The sequence below is a fragment of the Pseudorca crassidens genome, chromosome 14, assembly GCF_039906515.1.
Source record: "Pseudorca crassidens isolate mPseCra1 chromosome 14, mPseCra1.hap1, whole genome shotgun sequence".
Classification (NCBI taxonomy): Eukaryota; Metazoa; Chordata; class Mammalia; order Artiodactyla; family Delphinidae; genus Pseudorca; species Pseudorca crassidens.
In genome coordinates, this window is record NC_090309.1 from 84,514,593 (window position 1) to 84,536,424 (window position 21,832).

General features: G+C 39.5%; 1 protein-coding gene across 1 annotated transcript in view; it reads left to right on the forward strand.

Moving 5' to 3' along the window:
- NOL10 (nucleolar protein 10) overlaps positions 1-21,832 on the forward strand; it is an 88,365-nt gene that overhangs the window by 53,144 nt on the left and 13,389 nt on the right. The window contains exons 14-19 of the mRNA XM_067703695.1: positions 4,701-4,827; positions 8,392-8,471; positions 8,673-8,771; positions 9,818-9,907; positions 18,279-18,452; positions 18,716-18,963. Of these exons, the coding sequence (XP_067559796.1) occupies positions 4,701-4,827; positions 8,392-8,471; positions 8,673-8,771; positions 9,818-9,907; positions 18,279-18,452; positions 18,716-18,963 (818 nt within the window). The remainder of the gene's footprint in view (positions 1-4,700; positions 4,828-8,391; positions 8,472-8,672; positions 8,772-9,817; positions 9,908-18,278; positions 18,453-18,715; positions 18,964-21,832) is intronic.

Here is a 21,832-nt window from a genome sequence, read left to right on the forward strand (position 1 = left end):
CAACCAGGGAAGTCCCTGGCCCCAGTTATTTCTGATAAAGAGTTATGGCCTTATAGTGAGAGCAACAGATTTCAGATTAGATGTGGGTTAAAATTCTAATGGGGAAACTTTTAACTGATACATGTTAGAACACTTGGATATATTACATACAGTTAAAGTTTCCCATTTTTGTTCGAAGTTATTGTGAAAAAAGAAAAAAGTTATTTATTGTGTGTTGATACAGTACTACCAAATGGAGTAATTAAGAATTTTCTTAGTTACTAAGGTTTTTAAAATTGTTTTTAAATCATTAGTTTAAAAGTGAAGGGACTTCCCTGGTGGCGCGGTGGTTGAGAATCCACCTGCCAGTGCAGGGGACATGGGTTCGATCCCTGGTCCGGGAAGATCCCATGTGCTGCGGGGCAACTAAGCCCGTGTGATGCAACTACTGAGCCTGCACTGTAGTGCCCACGAGCCACAACTACTGAGCCCATGTGGCACAACTACTGAAGCCCGTGCACCTAGAGCCCGTGCTCCACAACAAGAGAGAAGCCACCGCAATGAGAAGCCCGCGCACCGCAACGAAGAGCAGCCCCCGCTCGTCGCAAATAGAGAAAGCCCACGCACAGCAACGAAGACCCAATGCAGCCAAAAAATAAATTTATTTTTAAAAGTCAGGGTAACAATTTCATATTTAATTGCTGTGCTATATTATCAGTGATTTTCATATAAATAGGAAATACTAAGTAGCATTATAAGTAAATGGGAAAAATTATGGCATCTATATTGAATTAGTACAGTTTGGTTCTTTGTCTCTAATGATATTAATAATACTTTGTTGTTATTTTAATCACCCTTGATCTGTTAAAACCATCCATCCAGTAATCCTCAGTCCTTATTTCTGCCTTAACCCAGCTTTAGGATGTGGCACAGTGGTTTTTCAAAAGAATGGGGGAAGGGGTACCCTCTTCTGTCAACTCCCTAAGAATCTTAATATTCATCGTCTGTCCTCCCCACTCTTAGTCATTTTTGTCCATTACCAGAATATATGAGAATTTTGAGGTTTTAAATTAAGCATACGTAATTAACATCTTAAAGGTAGATTGTAATCATAGAGGCAGATGAGCCTGGGCACATGGCATGTATTTTCATGTACCTTAAAATTGGTTCTTTTGCCCAAACGGGTTAGAGCAAGTAGATACTCGGCTGCATTTCAGTCAAGGCCTTCCCAAAGCACACTGATGAAGATTCTTTCCTATTCTGGAGGACCAAGTATTTCTGTTTAAATTGATTGATATGATTGTCATTAAAGTTGCTGAGGGACCCACAGTATCCCTTTATAGCAGTTTGATGAGTCCGTGTCCAATTCTCTACTTTTACTGACCTGTGACTTTAGGAAATTCTTATAAAAAGTGGAAAGTCATTAACAGATAACTGAAGTTTAAAATAGAACAGTCTTTACCAAGTTTCTGAAACAAAACTCTTCTGGTACATAAAAATGTAGATAACCAAGCAATAATCAGTTTTGACTGCAGTATAGAATATAGCAATGTAATGACACTACAGAAAGCCTGGAAACTTTTGACGTAGTAGTGATAGTACACCAATTGTTAAAAAAGATGTTTTCTTCAAGTTGTAAAGCCTGAAGTGTAAGAATAAATTAATATATTTTTACATATTCGTTGAAGGATTAACATATTTTATGAATAAAGACCGAGGAATTTTTACACATGAATTAATATTGTGGTCATTATAGGTACATCAGAGCTGTGCACGTGGTTAAACCCTCCTTATTAGTTAAGCCAACCTCTGTTTTTGCAACTTAGTGGTAGACCTTTGAGGAAAGCTCTGATGCGGATAAAACCTTCAGTGAATACCAGTTAAATCAGTAATTTGAACTTTGTTATGGTTACTCTGATTTTTTTCTCTGAGTAGGAAGTAGGAAAACGTGATTAATAATCAACCCATTAGACTTAGTTTTGTTTTTGATGGAAATATTTCCTCCTGTAAAATTTAATGGCCGTGAATTTGATTGCAGAGATTATTTTCCATAACCAGAGCTGTCCCTGGAGAGGCAATTTGAAACAGTTTCATTAGAATCCAGGTAACTATCAAAAAGAGTGTTGTGGAACATTATAAAAAAGGGCCATGTGAAAGTTCAGATCTGGTCTGATATTTTAGTATTCCTACCCCTCATCCCCCAAGAAAAGTCAGTAAACACAGTGTAATCTCTCCATTGTCTTTGAAGCCCACGTTTGTGACTGATTTAAGGTTTAAAGGTGAAACTACCTTATTATGAGGTCCTTTGGTACCAGTACCCCCTTGCATAGGAGGCAAAATAAGTCCGACTTTCACTAAAAAGTGTTCTTATATCCAGTAATTTTATGGTGAGGTATTTGAATGTTTCTATCTGAGTGAGGACAACTAGACAATTTAAAAAATACTTTTGCCAAAGTAAACCCTTTAAGTCTTCATGCCTTGTGCAGTGGAATTCATGAATGCATCCATACATGTTTTATGTGTGACTAGATTTATTTATGAAACACTTATTGAACACCTACTACTTGGCAGGCAATGTTCTAGGTACTGGAAATTAAGCACTTAAAACAGATGAAGTTTAAACCCTCCCGTGAGAACAATTTCTTGAGGATTTTACATTCTAGAAACGTGCTACGCGTTAGTGTACTTTCCTCCTCTCTAAAAGAGGAGACGATTGCTGTCCTTAGGTCATACACCAGTGCGTGGCCGAGCTTTGCTTTTGCGTATTTGTGACTGACGGGAAGCAGATACCCTGTAGTTGCAGGTGCCTAAACTCTCACTCTCAGAAGGTGCCCCTGTGGTTTTCCTAGCTTGCTCACGTGTTCATTCTAACCGGAAGTCCTTTCAAATATACTTACTGAGTGTCCCAACCCGGCCTGTTTCATCTAGCCCTCGCCCGTCTTCCACGTGGATTCCGCACAATCTCAGTTCATTGCTTTGAACGGCTGAGTGTGTGCTCATGTGCACGTGTGTGTGCATGCACAAACCATCTGCTGCAGTTAGGTTTCTGACTCCGTGGGGAGTAAGAGGATAGTGGGGACCTTGGTTTAGCACCGTGCTTTATGTATAGTAGCAATTAATATCGATATTTGTCGACTTCAAGCTACTGTCCTAAAATTGCTTAAAATCACAGCAGTTTCTTTAAAGTGGTCTACATTGAATTTTTTTAAAAATACCTTTCATTTCTTGAAGGTTTGTCTTTATGGTTAGTCTAACCACTTAGCATATCAAGACCTTTACCTCTGTTTTAAAAATTGTACAGATTATGCAAGTAAGAAAATTCTCCATGGGACTTTTTTTTTTTTTTTTTTTTTTTTTGCTGTATGCGGGCCTCTCACTATTGTGGCCTCTCCCGTTGCGGAGAACAGGCTCCGGACGCGCAGGCTCAGCGGCCATGGCTCATAGGCCCAGCCGCTCCGCGGCATGTGGGATCCTCCCAAACCGGGGCACGAACCTGTGTCCCCTGCATCGGCAGGCGGACTCTCAACCACTGCGCCACCAGGGAAGCCCTCCATGGGACTTTTTAATGCTCATTAAGAGTTGTTTTTCATGTTCATGAGCCCCACAGCCTTTGGCAGGAGTGGTGGGATCACCCTCTCTAATCAGGCAAAATAATAGAATTAATTAGTACGGCTGTATCTTACATTTACTTTTTTTTTTTTTTTTTAAATGGTTGAAGAGGGTGTTGGGGGCTGTCTTCCTTTGTTATAACTCTCTTCCTCCTACCTTCCCTTCTCCAAAAAGTTTAAGCTAGATTTAATAATTTCCATTATGAGTTTTGTTTTTTTTCCTCTGTATGATTGATTACTGTCAAAATACACAGGCAAGAAGTCATTGGAAGTTCTGTTTTGTAAGAGCCCAGAGTTCTCTCTTCTGAAAGCCTCCACCGTGAGAGAGGGTTTCAGTAGCTTGGCTCTCCCGCTGAGTGTTATTTCTTTTGGGATAAGCATTGACCTCAATGCGTGAGGCATCTGCTGGGAAAGATTTGTACCAAGGGCAAAAGCGTAAGAAGCAATCACGGTATTTTATGGAAGTGATTGGGTTACAAATTGAAGTATTCATATTTTATTACTTGGTTATAAATTCTGTTCAATCCTTTGTTCCTCAGCCTTTTATTGGGACTGATTGTGGATCCTGGCAGCCCATTTTAGGTTAAATCTAAAGAATTCTGTATACAGAATTTTAATTTTTAATCAATTAAATGAAGTGGACCATACAAGATAGAATGTAATTATCAAGTGATTAGTTGAAAACCCTTAAAAAGGGTAATTCTCATTTTGGACTTTCGTCCTGAGTGGCAAACAAACGGTCTGATATGCCAAGTGTGCTTTTGTAGATTCTAGTACTGTTTTGAATGAAAGAGGTAATAGAATTATAGATGGATGTTACTATTACTACCTGAATTATTATTTATATTTTCATAGTTCTCATGTAAGAATATTCATTAATATTGTTGTGTCCCAGACTGAGATTTTTCCCTTATAGGACTAAGTTCTCCCTACTCTGTTTTTTCTCTTCCATTATAGACTTGATTATGCATATTGCAGTTGTTTCTCAGTACTTCTGATAGAATCAAGGATTTTTAAATTATATAAAATATAACACGAAATCTGGTTGTAAAATAACTCTTAGTTCACATGATTAGAATGTACATTTGCTAACCTTCTAATCAACGCCGGCAGGTTTTGGGTCCTGCTCCCAGGTGGTGTTCCTTCTTAGACAACTTGACAGAAGAACTGGAAGAGAATCCAGAAAGCACAGTTTATGATGATTACAAATTTGTCACCAAGAAAGACCTTGAAAATTTAGGTAAAAAAAATTATGATGAAATGTTTATAAGATTATTTCTACTTGTTTTTGTTTTGAGTTTTGAACATTAGAAGCGATGGAGTCACATTTATCTGATTTTCCAAATCTCTTTCTGACAAATCAGACATTAAACTTAGTATATATAATCTCTGCTTAGAAAAAGATTCAGATAAATTCAACCTACTGAGGCTTTTTTGTATCTTAAATGAGGAATAATTTTTTTAACCTACCACCTATGTATAGGAAAAGTCTCAGTCAAGGGAGCAGTGACTTTCAAGTACTATTTGAATATAATAAGATTTTGAGAAATCTCAGAGACTGCACGGAAATGATTTTTGTCCCCCTGTAGGTTTGCTTATTAAAAGACCTAATCCAAAACTTAGAATCCATAGATTGAATCCTCAAATATGTAGAACCTTAACAGTTACTTAGGTTTAAAGAATACAAACCAAGAAATGCTTCTTAATAATGGCCAACATTTAAAATAGGGCTTACACGTGCCAGGCTGAATGTTTTATATACAACTCATTTAATCCTCACAGCTATGGAGTGGATACTATTATGATTTCATTTTATAGGTAAAGAAACTGAGGCACAGAAAGATTTTTTTTTTTCCCAGAAAGATTAAAGCAACTTGCCAAAGGCTTCAGTGGTTGGTAAATGTGAGGGTTAGAGTTTTAAACTTAGAGTCCATGCTCTTAACCTCAGCCATACTGACCCCTCTGAAGAACATATTTATCTTAGTTGACTAGTACTGGTTTGTAGGATAACAAGACTAGGTTTTGCTAATCTTGTTCTATTGTTGGGAAAAGGCTACACAGCAAATTACTGAGAATGGGAAAACTTAGAGGATCCGTTCTCCACAAGCCTAGGCAGCTTAGTTGTCTTTAGAACAAATAGAGGTACTATAGCAGTTAAATGCTAAAAGAAAATAGAATCACATACCAAGTAGATTAGAAGAGAGATTCTTAAATTCTATTTTTAAACTATATCTTTTAGCACACTTAATCCAGGCAGAATTATTTTCTACCAACTACCACCAAAATAATTCTTTAAATTTTAATGTGTTTAAAAAGAAAAGAGTTGTATTTAGCCTTTTAAAAATATGACTTTTGGATGAAATAGGGTGAACTAAGTCTTCCTACTGAAGTGCCTCCTTACACACCCCCAGCGTGATTTTTGCAGTCTGCTTGCGTCACACTCACCCGCCTTCTTAAATTGGAGACTAGAAAGTCATTGCTATTTTGTGGATTTTTAAAAACTACTGTGTTTAGTATATTTTGGGTGTTTTTTCAGTCTCTTCACTGTGTTTATTTTGGGTGAGGAAGGCAGTGATAAAGGTTTAGATACGTTTTGTTAAAATGCATTCATACTGCCTATTTTTAAAACTATGGAAATAGATATAATATTCAACAAAATAAGTTATACTAGAAATCATCTTCATGTAAATTAGTAATATCTTTTAATATTAAATAAGCCATTGGTTATAATTTTTCAACAGATTTTACGATCATATATAAAACCTTTTTAAATAATTTATGTTAAAGTAAAAATAAGGCCATGTAACTAACTTCCCTTATTTCTTAAGATTATAGCATTGAATACTTGCAAGTTCTGACATTTCCCAATTATGGCCTTTAGCAGGTCCTATACCATGTTTCATGGGCCACTGTGTATGCAGTGCTGGATGGGTAGCATTGTGGCTGATATCATGGGCGTTAGAGATGGGCTGATATGGGCTCACATCCCATGACTAATAGCTCTATGACTTGGCCAATTTACTTAACCTCATTGTGCCTTGGTTTCCTCATCTATAAAATGGCAATAGTAATGATACCTACCCATAGGGTTGCTTGGAGAATGAATCAGATAATGCTTGAAAAGTACTCAGCACAGTTTTGAAACATAATACATAAATGTTACCTATCATTTTAAGAGTTTTGTGGCAAATAAGTTTGAGAAATGTTAGGTTAAGCCAAGATAAATCAGTTTCTCTATTTATGGACTTCTTTGAGCCTTTAATGCCATCATACACTATAAATCTCCAGGAGTGGGAGGAGAATATGAAACAGTTCCCAAACTTAACTTGATCATAGAACCTCTTCTTCCTCAAAGATCTCTTGGGACTAGTGTTCTGTGGAGCTAATGATGAGAAAAGCTGCTGCTCCTGCCAGATTCTCTGTGTAGAATTATTTGAATATGAAAAGCTTTCTCCTGGAATGGGAGTAATGCTGGGCCATAAATATAAATTTTATATACCTAACAGAGGAAACAAATAATTAGGAGCACACATGTGCAGGTACCTAAATGCAGATTGTTACGCATTGGACATTTCATTAAGGTTCAGCCCTCCCTCCCCCCGACCCCCCTACCACCTTTTAAGTTTCTCCTGTGCAAATCCAAACCCTGTGGTTTTATTAACCTAATGAATTCCAGGAAAGTATTTTTCTGACCAAGTCTTATTACTTTATGAGATTATCCTAAATTTAATTTTGCCTTTTGATGTTATTCTGTAATGTGTACTGTTTTGTACGTCTATGTGATTTTCCTAGTAAGTGATTTTTAGGTCTGGAGCGATGTTTATTTCTTAAATTTGGAAATCAGGGTAATGTTTTCCTTGGAAACGTAGTCACTTAGTATTATACCAACTAAAGCTGCCTTTTATGTGAGTATGTCATAGGTGGTCTTATTCTGAAGATAAATATTCTCATAACCTTTCTCTATGTAAATATTTGCAATTAATAAACAATTGCTGTGACATAGGCAGAGCATCCTTATGTGACCACCAGCACCACTAATTGTAAATGAAATCTAAATCTAGGAAACCCTGTGAAAGATACTGTTTAAAGCTTCCAAACACTGATTGGCATTGAACTTTTAATTCATCCATGATGAAGTATGTCTGTATATAATATGTATGTTGGTATAAATTTGCCAAAAGCTGTTCTTTTGGGGGAAAAACATGCCCTATCTACATTACTGTTGTGACAGTGTCCTTTGTTTTTGGAAATTATGGGCCATAACAGTGGTCTCCCCCCAACCCCAGCACTGTTCCTACTTGGCAGTTTGAAAGTTGACAACCTAGCGTTGAGCTCAGCATTTTTTGTTTGTTTGGGCTTTTTTTTTTGGCCGCACTGCACGGCATGCGGGATCTTAGTTCCCCGATCAGGGATCGAACCTGTGCCCCTGCCGTGGAAGCGTGGAGTCTTAACCACTGGACCGCCCGGGAAGTGCCCTCAGTGTTATTTTTAAAGTTAAACTATAGCTCATGGAACCCAAAATTCTGAGAACCACTTGTATAGGGAACCCTTCGTTACTTCCCTGTCATAGTTCATAAAGACCTTGCCATCATTTTTATGCTTAGTATTGCATTAAAAAGAAGTAAGGATGATATTGCTGAAGCAGAGTAAAATTTTCTTTGCAATTATTGAAGAAGATCAGTAATTCTGATCCTTAAATTTTTACTCAGAAGTGAACTTACAATCAAATTGTTGTCATGAAAGATCGTTGAGTTTTAATCAAGATTTCATAAAGATCTGCCCTCTTTTGATTAACTTTGCCCAGGGCTTACCCATCTCATTGGATCGCCTTTTCTCCGGGCATATATGCATGGATTTTTCATGGATATAAGACTCTACCACAGGGTAAGTACAAAACTACAGTTATTTTAGGTGATAAATAAAAGCATTCTGTAGCCATTTCTTCTCTACTTACTTTCGTTTTTATAAAACATACTTAAGATTTGTAAGCGATCTGTCTGTTCTTTGGCATGATAGTCATGCTGTATATGAGACGTGCTGCTAAATACAATTCTCTTATTTTTAATTTTTTTCCACTTTGAAAAGGTGAAATTGATGGTAAATCCATTTGCTTTTGAAGAATATAGGAAAGATAAGATCCGACAGAAGATAGAAGAAACAAGAGCACAGAGAGTCCAATTAAAGGTAAATATTGTAGTCAGCATTGAATCTACTAGAGAAAGGTACTTCATTTGTATTTTATTTATTATTCAAAGAAACCTGCCATCCATTTCTTAGTTTTTCCATCCTGAGTTTACATCTTTTACTAATATTTCTGGTATATTTTATTTGTTGTGAGGGTAGATACTCTTTACAGTTTTATCATTATAGACTCTATGGTAATGGTATTGTGGGAAAATAATGCCAGGTGAGCTGAGAGTGTCAGTCCTACCAGGAAAACATGATGCTATTTTCAAATAGGGATATAGATTTTGGAGTGTTGTTGCTTTGCTAATCCCCATTTCTTTCTGACATTTGGGAGTGTCTTAGGCTAGCTGCTTGGATCATGGGAAATGGTCATTAGACTGTGCCAGGGCCCAGACAGGAATCAGGCCACACTAATTCTATTAACGGAGGGAATTTAATGTAAAGAATTGTTACCCAGGTATTAGAGAACTGAAAAGGCAAAAATACTGAGGTATTGATAAGAGAGGCCGTGGCTTCAGGGAGCAGCTAACACTCCAGGGCTGGGCGGCAGGAGAGAGGCAGGCCTGAGAGCTGGGACTCAGACCTCCGTGGAGGGCTGACAGCTGGCGCTGGGGTTCCCGAGGTAGGATGAGGCTGTTCCGGGAGCGTGGGAGAACCACAAAATGGACTCCCTGCTCTGCTGGAGCCACCTGTTGTTGCCAGGACAACGAAGCGTTGATGGGTGACGTCGCGCCAACGGCAAGCAGAGGGGAAGCGCAAACCCCATCTCCTTCTGCCTTCCGACTGAGGTCAGCCACCAAGTGATACAATCATTTCTAACTGGACATTGTTTAAAACACATGCACACACTCTCAGTGCAAAAGACTAGTGACAGGTTTTTCCTTTTTCCAGATTATTTGTTAAGTTTTTAAAAGCAGTGAGTGTGTGTATATTGGCCACAGGTCAGGCTAGGATGTGGAGTCCTCCTGTCCCTGCTTTTCGCTTTAACCTTTAAAGCTAAACTGTAGGTGTTTCAGTACAGTTTTTTTTTTCACCTCTACTAGAAATTGCCAAAAGTTAACAAAGAGCTGGCACTTAAATTAATTGAGGAAGAGGAGGAAAAGCAAAGATCTACATGGAAAAAGAAGGTTAAGGTAAGATTTTATAAGGCAGAGAAAATACTGATAAATTGTTTCTCCACTTTCTTGACAGTAACTTGTATCTTTTTTCTTTTTACTTTAAAAATGCATTTAGTTTTCTATTTTCCTTGCTTTTAAGATAGTATGTGCCCAATATGGGAAGTTTGTAGAAAAGAATATAAAGAAGAAAGTCACCCATATAATTCTATCCAAAGGCATCATTAATATTTTAGTGAATTTCCTTCCTGTCTTATTTATCTTAAAATTATAAACTATAATAGCAGGATACTACTGTATATATAAAATATTTATCCTGGTTCTATAAAATAACACACATAGCTTCCCATTTTTATTAAAAATTCTTTCGTAAATATTTTTGAGAGCTGCGTATTTTATCTTGTGCATGTGTTTTAAGTAATCCTTTTATTGTTCAGTACTGAGTTGGTTTATTGTTTTTCTCTGTACTAACTAGGTTTGTTTATAACTTCACAAGTAACCAGTTTTCATTTAGACTTGGCGTCATCGGGACTGTGCACGCCTATGAATACTGCTCTCTACATTCCGTTCCTAATGTAAGATAGAGAAAGGTCGGCTGTAAACTAAATAAGGGTCAATGCTTCATTTAGCTGATGTTGTCAAGACAGGAGGAGATTTTTCTGATTTTCCCGGATATGCGAAGGCTTCCTTGTTCCTCCCCAGTGCTGTTTTCTTACCTGCTTAGATCAGACAGGCAGATGACCAAGATGGGCTGTTCTCTGGAATGAGGTGTAAAGATCCGATCTCTCCTGCAAGCCTGCAGGACCTGCCTGAATAGATAGATGGCCGAACCTCGCATCTGGGCCAGCTGTGTTGAGCTCTCAGGAGGGGATTGTTTGCTTGTTTATTCTTTCTCGGTTCTCTCTCTAGTTTTTAGCCAGGTAAGTGAACAGGAGATAAGTGAGCTCTTCATGTGTTAATTTTTGTACCATTCTCTTCAGTGACGTCAAGGGACTGCAACTAAAGGGTCTTGAGTCTGGCCCCCTTGCTAACTAGTTGTGTCATCATGGGTGATCCTCAGCTTCACTGGGTCATAGCTTGTTCTTCTCTAAGATGCAGGAATAGGACCAGCGAGGGGCGTTCCCAGTGCCATGAACGGGTTCACTCTCACTGTTCCCTCCGTCATCCTTGGCCTCCTCATTCTTTCTGCATCCTCTTATCCTGGTCTGTTCGCTTCTTTTAATATGCTGTTTTTTCCCCTTCTTTTTCCAGTTCTTTTAAATTTATTTTTTATTGGGGTATAGTTGTTTTACAGTGTTGTGTTAGTTTCTGCTGTACATGGAAGTGGAATTCCCTGTGCTATACAGCAGGTTCTCATTAGTTATCTGTTTTATACATATTAGTATACATGAATCAATCCCAATCTCCCAGTTCATCCCACCCCCCACACACACACACAAGTAAGTACATAGATGGCTTTTACATTTCTACTTTGATTACATGAATAGTATACCAATGTTGAAACAATGACTTAAACTTGTTATATGAATTTGTACATCTATATGCTATGACTGTGCACCTTCCTGCTTTACATCAGTGTATTAAGTATATATGTATATCTTAAAATGTTTAAAATGTAAGTGCTTCCTGCACCTTGACTTCCTCCTCAGAGTATTCACATTGATTTATTTTCTTTCTTCCTTTCTTTCTTCCTTTCTTTCTCCTTTCTTTCTTCCTTCCTTCCTTTCTTTCTTTCTCTTTCTTTCTTTAATAAATTTATTTATATTTATTTATATATGTGTTGGGTCTTCGTTGCTGCACACGGGCTTTCTCTAGTCGTGGTGAGCGGGGGCTACTCTTCATTGCAGCGTGTGGGCTTCTCATTGCAGTGGCTTCTCTTGTTGCGGAGCATGGGCTCTAGGCACGTGGGCTTCAGTAGTTGCGGCACACAAGCTCAGTAGTTGTGGCTCACGGGCTGTAGAGCACAGGCTCAATAGTTGTGGTGCATGGGCTTAGTTGCCCTGCGGCATGTGGGATCTTCCCGGACCAGGGATCGAACCCGTGTCCCCTGTATTGACAGGCGGATTCTTAACCACTGCGCCACCAGGGAAGTCCCCACATTGATTGTCTTGTTAGCCCAGCCTGAGGATGGTTAGGGAGGTACCTTTCAGCTTTATATGTCCTTCTGCAAGCTTAATGGAAGTGGTCTTTGGATTTACATGCCCTGAAGTTTCAGTAGGGAGGGAGTGAAGCTAATTTAGGCTGCAGATGCATCTTTTCTATGTTTTATGCTTATGAGTCTTTATTACATTTAATGTTATAGAGAGTAGGGCACTTAAAATTTAATTTTGATACTTTGTGCAGCACGGCATACACATAAAAAGTTAAGGATCAGGATCCTTTTTAAAGGCCTTATGATTGTGGAGATGTGGGGGAAGCGCCCTTTTCTCACCATCCCCCCATCTGCCTCACAGACTTTCGTTGAGGTTAGGGACGGCCGGAAGAGATGGAGAACACAGGCGGCCCTTGCTGTGCACGTTAGTGCAGGATGGTAACAACGACCCTGGGAGCTGAAAACATGCAAAGTGATCTGTAGAGTCAATGGGAAAATCATGGTTGTCTGTGCCTTTAAGACAGTTTCAGTCAAAACATTTATAGGGTTATCCTGTAAAGAATCATCAGACCATGTGCTATTTCTACTGCAAGTGCAAAGAGGAAGAACCTTGGAAATTCTTATCTTCTTCCATCAAGCAGTTTCCCTTCAGCTGTTGGAAGCTGGAAGCACGGTGTCTGTAGCTGTGTGAACTGTAGAACCCTGCCAGAGAGCGGCGTTTGTACAGTGTGCTCATCTGCTCTTAGTGGCTTGCTGACCCAAGTCAGGCTCCATTACCAGAGCTCAGTTTCTTTCCAGAAATACTTAAATATAGTCATCTAAAAATCTGAGTCTGTTATTAGACAGTTTGTATGATTTGTTTAACAGTTTTATCTAATGAAAATGACCTGGGGAATTCCCTGGCGGTCCAGTGGTTAGGACTTCGCACTTTCACTGCCAGGGCCTGGGTTCGACCCCTGGTCGGGGAACTAAGATCCCACAGGCCGCGTGGTGTGGTTCCCCCCCCCCGCCCCCAAAAAAAAGACCTTAAAAACCATTCGTGAATTAAGGAAAGACTTCTTCATTATAATTGTAAAGAAGACTTGAAGGAATTGTTAAATCCATCAGCAGTTCATTAGTCTCGTCTTTGAATTCAGCTCTTTAAACCCGCAGGAGCTTTAATAGCTCTGATAACTTCTGATTTGAAAGTCAGCATGGTGCAGTTATGTTCTGCTTTGGCTCCGGCTGAAATTTCATGGAGGCCGACGGTGAAATATGTTCCCAGATATCACTATCACTGATAACATAATTAAAGTCTAAGATGTTTACCTTTCAGTTGATGTTGGATCTGCGGTGGCAAGTGACCCACCTCATAATGTCGCGAAACATCTGGACCTTATCCAAACTTAGAAATTTGGTAGTATTAATTGGTGGTATTTGGTATTAATTAATTTGATGGTATTAATTCTAATTAAGAATTAATTCATTTATTCTTTCAGCTTTATTCTTTCAATCCAGGAACTTAGGTTCTACAGTACTGGGAAATTTTCTTAAAAAAATTTTAAGTAGTCTTTCCCAGCTGTGATTCATGGTCATTTGTTCAAATTAAAGAGTGAAAGATTTGAAAAGCTGACGGGAGGCTCTGAGGTGGAGACAGGGCTCATCAGTCCTGTGTGCTGACCTGGCCAAACTGTTTATTTGGGGAAGCGCCAAGCGGCAGCATCTTTCAGCCTTTCTCTCCGCCTCTCCGAGTCTCCTGATTGGAGGCTGGTGGCCTGGCTGCCAACGTTCTGAGGACTGAGAGCTACCATCAGGAGGGCTTGGGGTGTCGGGGTGGGTGGCACCTCAGCCCCTCGCCTACACCCCCTTGGTGCCAGGTGCTCCCCTTGCCTCCCCGTGCTGTGGCCCCAGCTGGCCACATCCTGCCCTCCAGAGAAGCCTCCCTCCAGCTGGAGACCGCGAGTGCTAGACCTTCCTTTAAGCTTCTGCAACCTCATCGCTCCTGTTTCCTTTCCTATCCTTCTCATCCTTAAGGATTTGTGTCTTTTTAAAGCCCCTTTTCTATTGTGTTAGTGGGGTTTTAGCAGAGATAGAAGATGCTCATGTTCAAACCACCATCTTTACTCAGAAGTCTGCATCACCTTAGTTTCATAGATATCATAGCATTGAAACAATTAATCTGTTTTAAATGTTAAGTATTTCTCATATATGTCCCTGTGTTGGGACAAAGTATTGATAATAAGCATGCTACTCAGATCTGCACACAATATACTTCTTTGAGGCAGGGCTGTGGCATGAGCAATACTTTAAGATGTTTCCTAAATTCCAGTGGCAAGTGTTCGGCATGTGGACATGTGTATTTATGGGGCAGATCGCTAGCCAGACGCTCGTGAACTACTATAGAACGTCACTAACTACATCTCATCCTAGACAGCTGTGAAAACAAACAGACTAGGAAACTCTGATGGAAATATTTTTACAGCTGGGTTAGAAGAGTTTGTATTTTATATTTGTTCTTCTAAGGCATACTTGTCTTTAGGCAATGCAACTTATTTGTTTTAAATTAAGGGAAGAAAGAATACTAGCCAACATATCCTTTTTTAACACATTTCTCAGTTATTTGTTAAATGTGATTATGTAATAATACAGTAAGATGAAAAAGAAAAGTTTTCCCTTGGGATTTACATATATATATATATATATATATATATATATATATATATATATATATATATATATATATATACATGAAACCTGAAAATGTGTAACAGGCCAATAGCTATTCATGTGGTCTTTGGCAGTATTATGTATCCTGTGTTTACAGGTAACTCTAAAATTTATCCAGATTATCCCCCTCTTCTCTCCTGAGTCCTGGTGCCTTGATATTAGGCACCTAATGGTGTCTGTCAGAATCCAGATGATGTTCTCCTTGAGCCATAGACTGAGTTAACCAGTCTTAAATGGAACGTAATTTCTTTTTTTGATTCAAACAATTGGACTTTATTTTTTATTTATTTTTTTAACATCTTTATTGGAGTATAATTGCTTTGCAATGTTGTGTTAGTTTCTGCTTTATAACAAAGTGAATCAGTTATACATATACACATGGAACATAATTTCTTTAACTTTTCTCATGCACTGGATATTTTTTTAAGACAGTTTTTACTTTAGAACAGTTTTACGTTCACAGCGAAATCAAGAGGAGGGTACAGAGATTTCCCATATACCCCTGCCCGGACACGTGCATAATCCCCCCTCCCCCCATTAATATCTTCCACCAGAGGGAACATTTGTTACAATCGATGGACCTACATTGATACATCGTCATCCCCGGAAGCCCACAGTTGACATTAGGGTTTCCTCTTGGGGTTGTTCACTCCACGGTTTTGGACAAATGTATAATGACACGTATCCACTATTAGAACATCAGAATATTTTCACATCCCCTCAGATCCTCTGTGCTCCACCGTTCACCCCTTCCTCCTGAGCCCTGGCAACTACTGATCTTTTTACCGTCTCCATTGTTTTACCTTTTCTACAGGGTCATATAGTTGGGATCGTAGCCTTTTCCTATTGGCTTCTTTCTGCTTAGTAATATGCATTTAGGGTCCCTCCATGTCTTTTTGTGGCTGAAAACCTTACTTCTTTTTAGCGCTAAATAATACTCAGTTGCTTGAATGTACCACGGTGTACTTACTATTTAGCTACTGGGGGATGTCTTGGTTTCTTGGTACATAATTTCTTGTCCTTTATTCCACCCTATGCCTCTTTTTCTGATCATCTCCAGTGATGAATCCTGACTTACTGTATCACCAGCTTTCTAGTGACTTAAGCTAGACCCTTGAGAAAAATTTTTACCCCTCTTTTTCAGTCTTCCTCCTCCCATCTCATCTGTAGCTGTATCTATCAGTTCGAACTTAGAAGTGTATCTCACTATCATCCTTTCCTAAAACACCCTTAGATTCCAGTTGCCCTAATTCAGGCCCTGTCTCTTTTCCCAGTTTCCTCAAGAGGCCTCTTCGTCTTCCTCATGACTCAGGTTTCTCCCTCAACAGCCCATCATGTAGCACACCGCTGCGGAATCGCAAAGCAGGCTTCTTTTTGTCATCTGAGATTCTTTTTTTTTTTTAATTAATTAATTTATTATTTTGGGCTGCATTTGGTCTTCGTTGCTGTGTGCGGGCTTCCTCTAGTTGCGGCGAGCAGGGGCTACTCTTTGTTGCAGTGCGTGGGCTTCTCATTGCGGTAGCTTCTCTTGTTATGGAGCACGGGCTCTAGGTGCATGGGCTTCAGTAGTTGTGGCGCGCGGGCTCAGTAGTTGTGGCTCGTGGGCTCTAGAGCACAGGCTCAGTAGTTGTGGCGCACGGGCTTAGTTGCTCCACGGCATTTGGGACCTTCCCAGACCAGGGCTCGAACCCGTGTCCCCTGCACTGGCAGGCGGATTCTTAACCACTGTGCCACCAGGGAAGCCCTGTCATCTGAGATTCTTGACGCACTTTTCTGTCTGTATCTTTCCTCCTTATCCTCTTCTTCCCTAATAGTTTCCCCTTACCTGCAGAATAATGTCACGGTATTTAAAATCCTTTACCATCTGGCCTGATCAAAAATTGCTTTTTCAAATTTTGCCATTATCCTTGCATTATCAGACTGTTCACCACTCCTCAGTTGTCTGGAAATGTTCTTCCCAAATTTCTATCTGTTGAAAACTACCCATCTTTTTTTTTTTTTCAATTTTTTTTTTTTTTTTTTTTGGTACACGGGCCTCTCACTGTTGTGGCCTCTCCCATTGCGGAGCACAGGCTCCGGACGCCCAGGCTCAGCGGCCATGGCCCACGGGCCCAGCCGCTCCGCGGCACGTGGGATCTTCCTGGGCCGGGGCACGAACCCGCACCCCCTGCATCGTCAGGCGGACTCCCAACCACTGCGCCACCAGGGAAGCCCGAAAACTACCCATCTTTTAAGCTTCCTCCCCGATGCATATCCCCTGTGAACCCTTCTGAGGTGTACCTTATTGGAATTACTTTTTACCTCTCTGCTCCTAGAGCACTTTCAACTCTGTCTAGCATCCTTTTTAAGGTTTTTGCTCATTAGGTTGTGAATGCCTTGGGATCAGGAACTAGAACTTACCTATCTTTGTTTCTTCCTTGAACCTAAATCTGTCTTGGAAATGATACTTAGGGAAGACTTCGATATATCTCAAATATATATTCAGTATATCATAGAATTTTAGTAAGGGTTTGTCAGGTTTTAGGTACATACAGGTAATAAATAGCCCAAGTTCCTTAATGTCTCGTGGTTTACCGATTTTTTTTGTGTAGCTCAGTTATACAACATTCTGAGCTCAACTACTTACAGCCTTATTTACTCCCAATAGTGGAGAAGCAGCCAGTAAAATAAAGTCTGTTAAGTAGAGCCATAGTTTACCACAAACAGGTTCATTTTTTCCAGCCTGTGCTCAGGCTGTTTACTTTACAAACCATGTTAAGCAGGTTAATTTATCTTGTTTCCAAGCCTAGTGCAGATAAGGAACAATAGGAGAGCCCTGAGTGTATAAGATTATCATCTGTTCAAGTGAACAGATAAATTTACAGTACATTCTAGAAAATGTTTCTGTTCAGAGTGGTATAAATAAGAGGGAATACAGTGTCAAGTCCTGAGCTATCCCAAATGGGTCTCAGTAGTAAAGTTTTATTATGTCAATATCATAGAGTCTCACATTATATCCTTTGAGAACAATTAAATGGCCTAGGAGAAAAAGATCGATGAGGCTGTCCTATGAGGGAAGGAAATATCCCTTAGGTTTCCGAATAGCTCAGAGTCAGTAAACTTACACCACCAGCTCCCCACCTTGTTAATTCTTGACTTGTGATTGACGCAACTTCCTCTACCAGTTTTAGAATATGAAGTTGAAAGTCTCACTAATTTTCATTCAGTATAGTAGCTATGCTTAAAAAGCCATGTTTCAAAAACATGTATTTTCTTGAAAAATGTTTTTGCATCAAAAAATGTTAATTGAAGGAAATTCTTTCTAACGTGTTAAGCATAAAGTTAGGCCAGAAGGCTCAGTCTCAGCTCACTGTGTGCATCGGCCAACTAATACATATTTTCTGTGAAATGGGTGAATCGAATTTGATTGTGGGTAAGAGATAAGCAGTTAGAAAGTTCTGGAAACTGATTCTTTTAACAATTTCATAATTTAATAAGTTGTGCTTTATGTAGCTTATTAATTTATTATTGAGTAAAATGTGTTTAAGCCATCTTTCTGGTCAGATTTTATTCCAGTATTAACTTTAAATTTTGACATTCTTTTTCTTACAGAGCCTTCCTAATATTCTCACCGATGATCGATTTAAAGTTATGTTTGAGAACCCTGACTTCCAAGTAGACGAAGAGAGTGAAGAATTTAGGCTTTTGAATCCACTTGTTTCCAAAATTAGTGAAAAAAGGAAGAAGAAACTAAGACTCTTAGAGCAACAGGAACTTCATGAAAAAGTAACATACTCTTTATCATTTAGAATTTGCTCCTGTTTGTTTAAAATAAAGTTTTCTGTGTAGGTTGAAAGAGTCTTTGAACAAACTTGAGCTGTAATTTGTTTGACCTTCAGCTTAGGAATATATCTTATTTAATTAAAGATGTTTTTTCCGATGCATGCAAGGTCACGTACTCTGATGGGCTAATGCTGTTTAAAAGAAAATAGTGGGTCAGTGTTTTGGGTTGGGGGAGAGGAGCTGCTTCTTACTATTTTTATTTTCAGGAAGAGGAGGAAGAACCGGAAGGAAAACCAAGTGATGCAGAAAGTTCTGAGAGTTCGGATGATGACAAAGACTGGGTTGCAGAGGTCAGGAAACAGCGCCGACTTCTCCAACAGGAGGAAAAAGTGAAGCGGCAGGAACGGCTCAGGGAGGACCGGCAGACAGTCCTCAAGCCCCAGTTTTATGAGATCAAAGCAGGCGAAGAATTCAGAAGCTTCAGAGATTCTGCCACAAAGCAGAAGCTGATGAAGTGAGTAGAACAGCCTTCAGTGAAGGTTCATCGAGTTGTCCCAGCCTTGCTTTTCTCCTTGCCCTAAAGGTGGCGTTTGGATCTTTGGAGTTAATGTGAGGGAAGCACCACAAGGCCTGAGGGGAAATACACTGGTCTTTACTGTGACTATTTTTAACAATTTTTTGAGGTATAGTTTACATACAATAAGGTGCAGCGTGTGACCCCATGAGTATTGGTAAATATATACGTCGGAGCACTTTCATACTGCAGAAGCCACACTCTTAAATTACGGTGGTAATTAAGAGGTAACAACTTCTTTAACAGAAAGTTATTTTTAAAAGTTAGAATTTCAGTTATGTTTACCCTCATCGTAGTTTACCTGATTATTAAAAAGGTCACTTGGAAAATTTGCCAGGAATTTTAAGCCTTTTGTAGGAAAACTGAGAGATCAGAAAGAGTGGTATTCTAGGATAGTCGAATACATAGAGACAGAAGTAGAATGGTGGTTGCCAGTGGTTGAGGGGTGGGGAGACATTGCTTAATGAGATACAGAGTTTCAATTTAGAATGATAAGAAAGTTCTAGAAATGGACAGTGGTAATGTTTGCACAATAGTGTGAATATCCACTGAACTATTCACTGAAAAATGGTTAACATGGTGATTTTTATGTTATATATATTTTACCACAATAAAAAAATCAACCTTAAAAGAAATGGTATTATTTAAACAGTTTCAGTTTTCAAGTGTCTAAGTAAGGAACTAGCTGGGTATGTAAGCCCAAAACGTGTATGAGCTCTAAGTCACCCAAGTCTCTGCTTTGAGAATTTCTAGGCTGAGTATTGATATACAGGACTTGGATCGATAGCCCATCAGAGTAGATGACCTTGTAAGAAGAGCCTAAAGGCCTGGGGAGCCAAGGAAAGCGGGGGAGGAGCAGGGCCCGAGCGAGACAGGTGAGGCATTAGGTCAGGGGCGGTACCAGCGCTACACCCTGTACTTCTCTAGCCCCCACCTTCCCGTTTTGAAAAATGTGGTTTTTCAGACGGAAGGAGGGGGAAAAGGTGGGGAAGATATTGACAGACAGGCTGACTTGTTTCTGGAATGGAGATGTGCCTGTTCGTCTTTATTTCAGCAGTTTCTCGCAAATATCTGGGAAACCAAATGATGAGCAAACCCTTCAACTTAGATCCAGGAGCACCTAGAAATTCTGGTTCTGACTAACAAAAGAGACGTTGGTAGACAAAGAGTCTAGTAATAGGCTTACTATCTTTTGAAGAAATTTTCTTTACCTACCAACCTCACTTTTTTTTTTCATAACAACTTTCTTGAAATGTAGGTTGTATAACATACAGGTCACGTACTTAAAGTGTGTAAGTCGTTGGTTTTTAGCCTATTCACAGGGTTCTGCAACCACCACCGCAGTCAGTTTTAAAACATTTTCATTGCCCCCAAACAAAATTCCTTACCCCGTTGGTATTCACCCCCATTTACCCCATCCCATCCCCGGGCATCCACTAATCTATTCTCTACCTCTGTAGATTTGCCTATTCTGACATTTCTTTTTTCCCTTAATGTTTGTTTATTTATTATTTGGCTGCGTCTGGTCTTAGTTGGGGCACGCGGGCTTCTCTCCAGTCGAGGTGCATGGGCTCCAGAGCATGGGGGCTCAGTAGTTGTGGTGCACAGGCTTAGTTGCCCCGTGGCATGTGGGATCTTAGTTCCCCGACGGGGGATCGAACCCACGTCCCCTGCGTTGGAAGGCAGATTCTTAACCACTGGACCACCAGGGAAGTCCCTGACATTTCATACAAATGGAATCATATAGTATGTGGTGTTTTGTCCAACAGCTTTTACTTGGCATGTTTTACATGTTCATCCGCGTTGTAGTATGTGTCAGTACTTCATTAGTTTTTATTGCCAAATAATATTCCAGGATATGGATATACCACATTTTATTTATCCATTTATCAGTTGAAGGATATTTATGTTGTTTCCAGTTTTTGCCTATCACAGATAATGGTACTATGAACATTTGTGTATGTGTTTGCGTGGACATATGTTTTCATTTCTCCCGGCTGCGTACCTAGGAGTGGGATTGTTGGTCCCATGGTATCGTTGTGTCTAACCTTCTGAGAAACTGCCGCACTGTTTTCCAAAGAGGCTTCTTCATTTTACCTTCCATCAGCAGTATGTGCACCTCGCTTTTTATGCAGCTGTCATTCTTAGATTTTTATCTGGAGTCCTACTCAGAAGCAGAGGGAAGACTGCTTGTTTTCAGCATTCTGATTCCGTGGAGTGAATTTCTTTTTAGATTATCTGCTGTTTTTGTCTTGCATTATTTACCCCTAGCTCCTGGATCAGTACCTAGACCCGAGTAGGCACTTGATAAATCCTTGTGAGAGTGTGAATCTTCTATGCCTTGCCTACATGTCAGGCAACTCTCAAGTTACCCTTTCAAGATCTGCTGAAAAAGAACTCATTTACCTGAAACCCAGGAAAATCTGGGAGCAGTTGTTTTCAGGGTAACCATGGTAACAGGAAGCCACAATTTGGGGGTGGGAGTCATGACTAAACTCACTGACATTCTTGCTTTGCCTGTGGGTTGTAGTAGGATATTAATGTAAAAAACAAAAGGGATGAAAATTTAGTATTTAATGATAAATAATAGCTAAGTTAATGCAGTGCAGTTAAACGTTCTTACTAAGTTAAACGTCAATAAGTTAAACAGTTTTTTTGAGAAGAGGAGCTATATGAGTAATGATACTTACACAAGCTTAAAAGCCAAATCAAGTTGCTTAAAGTAATGACCCTTTGGTGTGAACAGCCTGCAGTTGGCTGGCGTTTTGGCACATACTGCTTACTGAACTCTGGTCTTGACCGGATTATT